This window comes from Ascaphus truei, chromosome 6 (genome assembly GCF_040206685.1).
Source record: "Ascaphus truei isolate aAscTru1 chromosome 6, aAscTru1.hap1, whole genome shotgun sequence".
NCBI lineage: Eukaryota > Metazoa > Chordata > Amphibia > Anura > Ascaphidae > Ascaphus > Ascaphus truei.
Genome location: NC_134488.1, coordinates 114,408,934 through 114,420,816, shown reverse-complemented (window position 1 = coordinate 114,420,816; position 11,883 = coordinate 114,408,934). Strand labels below are relative to the sequence as shown.

General features: G+C 41.6%; 1 protein-coding gene across 1 annotated transcript; it reads right to left on the bottom strand.

Moving 5' to 3' along the window:
- Positions 1-1,909: 1,909 nt before the first annotated feature.
- Positions 1,910-10,932, bottom strand: LOC142497699 (proproteinase E-like). Its single transcript, XM_075605849.1, has 8 exons — positions 10,827-10,932; positions 10,259-10,344; positions 9,465-9,562; positions 8,515-8,646; positions 7,835-7,971; positions 7,079-7,221; positions 4,288-4,440; positions 1,910-2,137 (listed from the first exon to the last, which is right to left on the bottom strand). The coding sequence occupies exons 1-8, from the start codon at positions 10,885-10,887 to the stop codon at positions 2,120-2,122; spliced, it is 828 nt and encodes a 275-aa protein (XP_075461964.1). The 5' UTR covers positions 10,888-10,932; the 3' UTR covers positions 1,910-2,119.
- Positions 10,933-11,883: the final 951 nt, after the last annotated feature.

Sequence of the window (11,883 nt, the reverse complement as noted above, 5' to 3'; positions counted from 1 at the left end):
TGACCTGAACCGCATTGATTTCCCATGTGACCGGGGAATTTAAATACTGTAGGCGATACCGGAACCCTATACCGGGTCCTATATATAAGGAAGCAGGGGTCCCCGAGGCTGAAATTAATGCGGTTCAGCTCAGGAGACCCCTTGCTCCCGTACACAATTACTAAAGTAAAATAAAAAACAAAAAAACTTAATTACTGTAGCCGCTAAGTTAATGAAGCTGCTTTAATGGGACTTTTAATAATAGAGTGCGGGGGTCTCCTGAGCTGAACCGCATTAAGTTCAGCCTTAGGTACCCCCTACTTCCTGAGATACAGGCCCCGGTATGGGGTGCCGGTATCCTCGCCAGGTTTAAATCTAATGAGTCACTTGCCCGAGAGATTTAAACACACAGGAGATACCAGCACCCCATACAGTGGCCTGTATCTCGGGAAGTAGGGGGTCCTCGAGGCTGAAATTAATGCGGTTCAGCTCAGGAGACCCCCCGCACTCTATTATTAAAAATCACATTAAGGCAGCTTCATTACCTTAGCGGTTGTAGTGCAAGGCCTAAACACCCACCCTGGGGCAACTGCAAGCTTCACCCACCCCCTGTACCAACAACAAATCAGTGCCTGCTATTTAACCCTTTCATTACCTTAGCGGTTAACCGCAAAGGTAATGAAACTGGCTGAAATTGTATTTTTATTGCACAGGATTGATAACGGAGGCCGGTGGGGTCCCCCGGAGATGCGGGGACCCCCGGAAATGCATGGGCCCACGGGAACACACGGGTCTCCAGGGTATCCCCGCCGGTCTCCGGTATCAATCCTGTGCAGTAAAACTAAAAGAAACTGCTTTTGTGCATCTTGCTATACCTTTAGTGCCAGCCTTTAGCACCAGCCTTTAGCACCAGCCTTTAGCACCAGCCAAAACATTGCAAGTTTGTATGGTATGATAGGCTTATCACTGCTTAGTGAATAGCAGTTTCTGGCAAATAATGCGATTTCGGGCATTTCTTGGCTTATCGTACGGCTTGTATTTGCCAGTGTTACAGTACTATAAAAAGCCATTTTAGTGCAATATTGCTCTGTTATCGGAGCTTTGTGAATAGCAACACAGGCAATATCGCACTATAACGGGCATTTATAGTACTATAAGTCACTTATCGAGGTTTAGTGAATAGACCCCTTTGTTTCTTATTGTCCTAAACAAATTGGATTATTTTATTCTGCACATCTTTTATGTGACTAAGAGGAATTGGGAGAGTCTGAAAGTGGCTGAGTATTAAATAACTGCTTTTAAAGATTGTATAATAAGCTTAACATTTTAGATTTGAGACACTGATTTTGTGAGAGTTTAACAGCAAGTCTTGCACTTTGAGAAAATTATCTTATACCATTTCTGTCTTTCTGAAACAGTAATGCATATACAGGCAGTCCTCGTTTTACAACGCTTCGTTTTACAACGAATGGCTTATCCAACGCTATGCAATGCATACCTATGTTCATTTTTACAACGCCAAAACAGCTTATCCAACGCTCTTACGACGCTTTGCAAAGTTGTTTATGTGTATATAATATATATATTATACTATATAATATATAATATTTTTATATTATATATTATGTAATATTATATATATAATACAGTATATACACTATATAATTTATGTGTGTGCTGCATATCTTATTGTCTGCGTAAAATATTTTGTGTATTTTAGCATTAAAAATGCCTTCAAGAATGGAACCTTTCATTTAAACAGTGTTCCTATGGGAAAACGTGTTTCGCTCTACAACGTTTCGCTATCCAACGCCATTTTGAGTAACGCATTGTGTCGGATAACCGAGGACTGCCTGTAATGTCAGCCCAATATTAATATGACACAGCTAAGCCGCAGAATGACATTACAAAAAGGAACTGGAAACCGGCATGCCATTTATTTCCTGAATTTATTTGTCTCAGTAAGGTGGCGGTATTGGGAGTGATGTAGTGTAACAATGTTTGCTGGGTGGTGTATCATGTAAATGGTTGCTGGATTTGTTGTTATTCTTTTCTCCCAAATTCGACAGGAACTTTAATCAGTGCTGCTTCCCCTGGTCTATGGGACCTCAGCGTTCCTTGTGTCATTTCCTCTTCGCCTTTATTTGGTGGCGATGATCTAAAGGAGAAAGAGAACAGATCATGAATTAAAAGGAACATTTTTCAAAATTACTTTTGCACTGGAGATCATTGGGGATATTTATTAAAGCTTCACTAGAGCAAATTCAACTCAATAGTTGTGTAAAAAGTAGATCACAGGTATCAAGGAAAAATCCTGATCAAGAGCACAAGTGCAAACAACATATTCCATCATCTACTCTATCACCGGGTAGTTTTTGGCTCCTCTAGAGGCTGTTGTATGGTTTGCCAAACTAATTCATGTGCTGCCTTATGAATCTGGAAGCATAACATGTCTTCAGTGTACACAGCATATTAATATATTAACAGTAAAAAAAAAAAAAAAAGACTTTAATCAACTTGCATTGTAATGAAATATTGTGAAATACTGTTCAACCATGAATAGTCAGAAGTTCTACGCTCCAAATGGCAAAGCCTTTAGCACATTATAAACCCGGAGTGGGAAAGTAATCTGTGCTCAGAGACCGTTTTGTTACAAGTTGCTGCATGAACAGTACGCAGATATAATGCAACTACCTTGGCTGAACTGTTTGCAATGGATTCTGCATGTCACTTTGCTACTTGCCACCAACTTATCACTACATAGATGCACTGGGCATTAATACCAGCCTGAGTGCATGTCATTAAGAGATTTCCAACTAGTTCTTCTTCTCTAACTTCCAGTGCATTTTAGTTAACAACAGTCCTTCTGCATTTATATAGATATAGAAAATGAAGACTTGGAATAACTAGAACAGTAATACATAGTTACATAGTTACATAGTAGATGAGGTTGAAAAAAGACGCAGGTCCATCAAGTTCAACCTATGCTAAATTTAGACAACAGATACTTTATCCTATATCTATACTTACTTATTGATCCAGAGGAAGGCAAACAAAAAACCCCATTAAGGGGAAAAATTAATTCCTTCCTGCCTCCAAGAATTGGCAATCGGATTAATCCTTGGATCAACATCCTTCCCATGTATACTTATTTGGTATATCCATGTATACCTTTCCCATCTAAAAAGATGTCCAACCTTTTTTTTGAACAAATCTATTGTATCTGCTATCACAGTCTCCATGGGTAATGAATTCCACATTTTAACCGCCCTTACGGTAAAGAACCCTTTCCTTTGTTGCTGGTGAAATTTCTTTTCCTCCGACCTTAAGGGATGGCCCCGAGTCCTTTGTACTACCCGTGGGATGAATAGTTCTTTTGAAAGCTCCTTGTATTGTCCCTGAATATATTTGTATATAGTTATCATATCCCCTCTTAGACGCCTCTTTTCTAATGTAAATAAATCTAATTTAACTAGCCTCATATGTTAGAATGTCCATCCCCTTTATTAATTTTGTAGCTCTTCTCTGCACTCTCTCTAGTTCCATAATGTCTTTTCTTAGGATTGGTGCCCAAAATTGTACTCCATATTCTAGGTGTGGTCTTACTAATGCTTTGTAAAGGGGCATAATTATGTTTACTTCCCTTCCATCCATTGCCGTTTGATGCAAAATAAAATCTTGTTTGCCTTTGCAGCTACTGCACGACATTGGGCACTATTGCTAAGCCTGCTGTCTACAAGCACTCCTAAATCCTTCTCCATCAAGGATTCCCCCAATATATCTCCATTTAATTTGTCAGTCGCCTTTTTATTCTTGTATCCCAAATGCATAACCTTACATTTATCTGTATTAAACCTCATCTGCCATTTACCTGCCCACGTTTCCAATCTCTCCAAGTCCTTCTGAAGAGAAATTACATCCTGCTCTGATTCTACTACCTTACATGATGACATGGGGTTGGTTTGGCAGTACTGTATGGGTGCCAATGACATTAGTGGGTGAAGAACCCATAGGTGAGTTGGCAGGAGGATTTGGCTTAAATGACTTTACATGTCACATTACAAACCTTAAAGATATTATTTAATACATTCAACTGTACTATTGTTTTGCTGCAGTGCCTTACTCCAAACAAACTTTTCTCTCCTAGATTTTGTGTAATTTAAAGAGTTATACCCGTGCCCTTTGACATTTTTGTTGACATTGTGCTTACTTAGCAGTGCCTCCGCACCAGTGTACTGCACAGCACCAAGGTTAATCCTTCTATTCCCATTACATGTCAGTCGTGGCTGTATTTGCAATCATACTCACATTGTCGATCCAGTCATTGAATGCAGAAACACGGGTGAACACAGTAGGCTTCTTCAGAGTGTCGCAGCCCATACCGGACACAAAGCTGGCGATGCCGTGGACGTACCACCTGCCGTCATTGGCCTGGCAGTTCAAGGGTCCACCAGAATCACCCTAACAACAAAGGCAAATAGGTGGTCAGTAAATGGTTTGAGGTTTCATCAACGTTTATGGGTATCCATTTGAAGAGCAACTGGGCCTGGAAATTAATATACAGTAGTGAAACTTTAGAGATTTGCAGGTTTGCTAAACTGCCCCAGGGATTTCACTCATGCTTTTCATTCCAGGGTCTGTGGCCAGAGCAAAATTACTTCTTCCTTGAGCTCTATATATCAAGCTTGTGCTCACTTGCATGTCATTTCCCAGAATCCCTTGCCACAGTGGAAGCACTGTATGCTGGGTGATAAAGGTGAAAGGCAGGGTTGCAGCCCTGTCTAAGACATGTGAATGTGCTCACAAGTGATCTTTTTATTTGCTATATGCTATACGGTGGAGGGTTTTTGTTGCCTTTTGCACCCACCATAACTTATATCAAGCTTGTAAATTCAGTTTCTCACATTTAAGGGTAATCTGTTTGCCCAATATACTTTTTGCCAAAGAAACACAATACACAAAACTTAATACATCCCTTTATAACGTGTGTGTGATATGTAATGACGCAATAACTCCTTCTATTGTTCCACATAACTCCTTCTCAAATCATGAACTGACACTAGGCAGGTATAATCGGGACAAAACGTGACACACTGACATGAAATAAATGATAAAAATGCATTTCTTTTGGGTCCATTTTAGGGGCTTCATACTCTCTATACTATATACCAGGGGTGGGCAACTCCAGTCCTCAAGGGCCACCAATAGGTCAGGTTTTCATGATGTCCCTACTTCAGCACCAGTGGCTTAATCAGTGGTCCACTCAGTGGCTCAGTCGTCGAAGCAGGCATATCCTGAAAACCTGACTTGTTGGTGGTGGCCCTTGAGTACAGGAGTTGCCAACCCCTGCTATATATTCTACTTCAGGGGTGCATAAACTGGGGTGCATGCTCCCCCCCCTGATTTTTTTGGGGAGACACGGCGTTTGCAGAGGGGGCCGCGCGAGGCCTCTGCAAATTACTTACTGTGACTCCGTCGGTTCGGCGACACGTCGCCATGGCAGCGCAGCGTCAAATGACACAGCGGGTCACGTGACATGACATTCCGTGACATCATTGGATGCTTCAGACCAGGTAATGGGGGCGCAAGGCAAAAAGTTGGCGCACCCCTGCTCTACTTTATACTTTGGCATTTCAGTGTTACTCTGTGTATCACACTAAATAACATCAGCATATCCAGTAGAAAGAACGATGGGATACCAGCACTCCTGGTGGGTGTAAATCGTTAGATAAAATTGTAGGAGTGAACGGGAGGTAGGGAAAGATACATATAGATACAAAATAACAAGGTCCAGAGGGACCGGTGACCCAGAAAAGAATCCCTACTTACAAGCACTTAATATCACTCATATGTAGATAAATAATTTGAATGGATGAATGGGTAGTAGATAGTGAGGTACTTAGTAATATGTAGCAATGTTAAAAAAAACTTTTAATAGTATCAAAATATAAAATATAGGGATTTAAAAATTGTCCCGTAGGCCAGGGGTGTGCAAACTGGGGGGACGCTCCCCAGGGGGGGCGGGAGATTTTGCTGGGGGGCGCGGGCCGTTGCAGATGCCGGGGGATCGTGTGAGGCCTCTGCAACACTTCACTTACCCAGATTCAGCCGCGGGGTCATTTGACGTGATGTCACATGACCCCGCAGCATCATTTGACGCAGCTCTAAGGAAGGGAGGGGGCGCGGGCGATGCAGCAGGGAAGACGGGGCGCAGCACAAAAAGTTTACGCTCCCCTGCCGTAGGCAACAGCAATGCCGCTCTGGGGGGCTTGAATAAGCCAGTGGACCGAAGTGCGCCCACTAGCAGGAAGGGAGTTTCTAACCCAACTCCCCCCTCCCACGACCATGCTACAATACAAGCTATATTCCTTTGGTAAACCGTGGTAGGAACGGTTCCAATGTGCATATACCGTGGTAATAACGGTTACAAATTTGCGACGTTGACTTTGATTATTGTATAGATCAGAGTCTGGAGTTTAGAGAAACCGCCCTCCAGTGAGTACCGTGGTAAGAACGGTTCTCTTGGACTGGATCAGCACAGACCGTGGTAATAACGGTTACTATGGACCAGGGTAGATAGGTCAGGGTACAAGCTGGATAAAAAAAAGCACGAGTTGCAATAATTATATTGCTGTTAACACTGATGTGTGGATGGGAGCAATGTAATATTCCAGGGTCAAATATGTGTGTGTGTGTGTGTGTGTGTGTGTGTGTGTGTGTGTGTGTGTGTGTGTGTGTGTGTGTGTGTGTGTGTGTGTGTGTGTGTGTGTGTGTGTGTGTATATATATAGGCACTAACATATACCTGGCACTAACAAACTTACTGGGATATCCTTCCTGTATAAATATGACATGCTATTTCAGTTTCCTTTGTAACAGAATGCTGTCTGAAGAAGGGACCTTTGTGGTCCTGAGTGCTTATACATTTTTTAACCATGAGTTAGCCATTAATGTTATCTCTTCTATCCTACTTGTGTTTGTCTAGACTTATTATAATCCATATATCTTTTCGTCATCACAGTGTAGTCAGGTTGGCATTTCATGTAGACAGGTTGGCATTTCAGCTATTCCTGCCTGGTGTGCTCTGGGTTTAGACTCACATTGCAGCCAGCCTCGGAGCCGCCTCCGGCACACACCATGGTGGTCTTGATACTGCTTCCCCACCAGTCTCTCTGGGTGCAGGTTGCATGATCCACAACCGGGAGAATAGCTTGCTGCAGGACATTGGGGAGAGCTCCTCCAGCTGCACCCAGACAGAACGAGGGAAAGGGAAAGAAGGGGTGCAAAGAGGGGGGGGAAATAAAAAAGAGAGCATGTTTCAATTAGTGGACCATGTTGTGGCAGTATCTGTAATAACAACCCTAGGCTACATTGATCTCTTGCAATATAAATTGTTGCAGTAAAGTACTACAGAAGTAGGATTACCATATGGCGTTTGCAGGAGTAGGAATACTTAATGGCATCTCATGAGTAATCTGTTATGGTAACTACACTTCTGTTCTTCTGTGTTCTTTAAATATATCAAATATAAGGGATAGGTGAATCAAAGTAAATACGGTAGATACAATGACACTACTTCATACAGTAGTAGTCACACCTTACTGACTGATGTTCTATTCTAGATCCTATAGTCCCACACACTTGTGCACTTACATCTGTTCTTTTGTGGCATCAGGCTTCCACCTGCAGAAGTGCTTTTGGCACGTTACAGATCTACAGTATTCTCCTGCAGTAGCACTCCACTAATAAAGCTAAATTAGGGCCAAGCGTCTTTCTACCCGTTCTCAGCTGCAATCTTTATTCCCAGCACTCTGCGGCCTTCAATATCTGTGTTGCATAAAAAGCTTCAAACATACTGGAGAGACGGCCCCAGCCGCTGATGTAACAGGGATAATTGTTGGTGAGCACTTGCCCTCCTGGTGGCAGGCAGCCCAGCTGAGCCTTATCGTTCAGCACGGCAGCACGCGATAACTTGATCAGGGCGACATCATTCCTGAGGAGAGGAGGCAAGAGGTCAGGACTTCTGTAGTGTATTGGTGAAGATGAATTAAAAACTAGCTGCACTGTGCTGGAGAAAATCCCTTTCTGCTCTTGTAAAAGGAATATGCTGGTTTTGTGACTGGCAAAGTTGTGTACTCTGTGCCACAAAGTATGATTATACGTCAACTGAGATTGTACATACTGTATACTGTAAGTATCTGCCGTCTATATTTAGCATAGGTTGAACTTGATGGACTTATGTCTTTTCTCAACCTCATCTACTATGTAACTATCTATGTATGCCAGGTTTCACACCTGAAACAACCCAATATTCTACTTATTCTCATTGGTTAGTACAAAACAGGGAACTGTTAGCCTTGTCTGCCTAAAAACATGTAATCGTAGGAAACATGAAACGTTTGACAGAAACAAAAGGGCAGAATATTAAATGACTGAGTGGCAACATGGCATTAATAAATAGGTGCCTTTAAGTCTGACCTTACATTACACATTGCAGACAATACCATAAGTTACAACAAAGAAAAACAGCACATACCCACAGGCAACACAACTGCTCCTCCAGCCTTCATGGACATAAATGTCTTCACTGTTGATAGAGATGATCTGCTCTCCTCCATCAAACCCACTGCGGTCATGTTCTCCCACCACCACTTGGTACTTACGAGAGCTGCAATGGGAGAATAGAGTTAGGGTGATAACAATATACAGTAAGTATGGGCTAACTACATATAAGTGTATTCTCTAATAGGTTCTTCAGAAAGAATTTGAGCCTGTCTGTTCCTGAAAGGACCTGAAATCCATTGCTATAAAGTTGCAGATCCTTCCAATTCCATCATGGGTTATGTTGCTTTTAATGGATCAACAAGAGAGCTCATCACAGATGTCATGTAAATTATGAATGTCAAAAGTCCTGCACACACTATTAAATCTGCAAAAAATTATCTTGTTGTTTTATTAAAAGGAATCCCGCTTAGGATAAGCGAGTTCTTCATTGAGGCAATACTGTACGCAGCCTTCAAAACATCACAGGCCTCTTCATGAAAAAAACAATCATCGCTCAAATGCTCTGTATAGACTGTTATATTTATGAAGAACTTTCTTCTTTGTCCATTAAATGTTATCACGTTTACAATGAATCTACACTTCTCTAGGAAAAATACATCTCCTAGGACTTGGCACTGGTCCCTTTAGGGCAGGGATCGCCAAACATTTCCTCAAAGATTCTAATCCAGACCAGTTTCTTGGCTAGCCAATAAAATAAATGTGCAGACACCTTATGTTATTGAATTCCAAATACATTGGTTATCATCAGTTCTGGTGTTTCTGGGGATAGGATTGACTGATGTAGGCAACCATTTGTAACAAATTGCCGTAACTATTGAAGGGCTATCGTTAAAGCTATACAAATAGGCTTCTTGACCACTACAAGAATGTTTAGCTGTAATCCCACTAACAACGGAATACAGGAGAAGGTGAGGAACCTACGAGATGCAATGTGCAGCTGTTAAGACCCAGTTCTCAGCGATGAGGCTCCCGCCACACGTATGGTAATATGCACCACTGCTTTCATACTGCAGGGAGATCTGAGCAAGCAAGAAGTGAGAACATTCACAAATGAAAACAGATTTATACATAGAGTAAATCACTTACAGATAAATCAGAAGTAAATCAATAGGTATGGATATATATATGGCAATAAATAGATCAACACATCACTGCTTTCTTTACCTATAATCTGAAAGGATGAATTTTAATCCCTTGTTCCACCCTCTCCTCCTCCACTTAATGCACACACACACACACACACAAACACACACACACACACACACACACATCTGTTGAAGCCCCATGTGAAAAGGCAGCCTCACACTGTACATCACGTTTTTAGCTTTTTGATGAGCTTGATAAATCCAAACCCTGCATGAAGCATTCATATAACTAATTACAAGCTGTAAATATTCAGCTGGTACTTTGGAGAGACATCATTTCCCCCAACAAATGTATTTTCTTATTTACAGTACTTTGCATAAACAGAGGTGTCTCCCAGAGCAAAGCCTCCTCGTTCAGTAGATATTTGCCTGTTTTCTCTTTATTTTCAGGAGAAATACATGGCAACTTACTTTGCGCTGGGATCATCTGGAGCAGCAAACGGATTAATTAGCATGTGGTCCAAATGAAATGTGATTCTGTTTTGTTTTACTCTAAATTTAGTCTTGTCTCCCCCCTAACCCTCCCCAAAAACAAAGAAACCCTAGTGTAATTGTATGTCCTACTCTTACCTGCCAGGGCCAGCTGTGGGGTAAGGCATCCTCGCCATTTACCACACGGCTATTTGGAGAGTATGTGGGTACCCCACATCCGTAGGCTGTAGAGAAAAAGGCAGTATCACATCTGAGGCAAGGGATTATTAGTGCCATTCTGCCCTACTGATGAAAACGGGCGATGGCTCAAACAAACGAAGAGATCTTAAACATTCCTATCAATACAAGGTCTGTAAAAGACAACTCTTTTTATGAGACAATTTATCAATTTGTCTGTGTCAACCATAAAGTAAGTAGCAAGATACATTTCATTGTTTACAGTAGATAAGCTTTTAGACTACTCAAGTTTTGTCAAGTGGTTGTTGTGGGGAAATAATTAGTTGGACAATACTTAATATTCAACTTGATTGCTTCACCATCTCTGCTTTAATTGTTCCCCAGTCAGCAGGCATTCCTCTGCACTTTGGTCCTGGACTACATCCCTTGTAGAGGCTTTTAATGATCTTGTAAATTCAATGCCTAAAGTGTGTGCATACAGTATGCTGCTCCCATGAAGACATCATAACGTTGCATCTTGCCGACTTACCACCAGCGGCCAGCAGGAAAGCGATCACCAGTTTCAGCATTGTGTCGAAGCGAAGGTTCATGCCACCAGAGGTCTTTAATAGGCACCTTTATCAGCCAGTGCTGGGAACGGAGGTCACTCAAAGGCCCCTGAACAGGTGCAAAAAACATCAGAGCCCAGTGCCCAAGGCCATCATGTTTTTTTTACTCGTGTCACCTTTTCCTACACCTGCTGCCCAACCTTGGGTCCCTCTAGCTGGCGTTCCCCGATTGGACAGTTACTTATTTATATTTATTTATATAGCGCCATTAATGTACAGAGCGCTTTACTGTATCTGCAAAAAGAATTATATTATCACCCATATGTTTCTATATTTACTCCCTGGTCTGTGCACCAGGGCTGAACTAGCTGCTAAATGAAAGGCAGGTGCTTTCTTCTTTTACTTTACTTTTACTTTATTTTGATACTTCTATATTATTACTACAGAATGTTACAGACAGATGATACAATCACTTTATTTTTGCCATCTCATAGCAGTTCAACCTTTGTTTTTACTTAAATGTCTATATTTGAGTATATTTAACATTTTCAAGGTACACTCCCCCCCAAAAAAGTTATTTTTAATTTTTTCAAGATACCACAAAACATTGATCCACTCTTAAAACGGTAGAATATAATGTTCTATTTACTTTACAGTTATTATTAGCCTTAAGGGGTTAACTGTGTGGGTCAACAGCAAGTAATGGCACGTTCCTATTATATGTTGCTAGAGTGACTGAGCAGATTTTAAGCCCTGCCTACTACTGCCTGGAGTCAGTGATATCATGATTATATAGCAAATGGAAATATTACTGTATGCTCATTTGCATGTCTTAGACAGGTCTGCAACCCTGCCTTTCACCATTATCACCCAGCACACAGTGCTTCCACTGCAGCAAGGGATTCTGGGAAATGGCATGCAAATGAGCACACAGTGCCACCTTTTGCTTCAAAACCATATAACATGGTCCCCTATAAGCTTATGCTTGCTGCATTTCACAGCTTTGAGCACAGCCTGGGTTGCATAGCCAGTAAACCC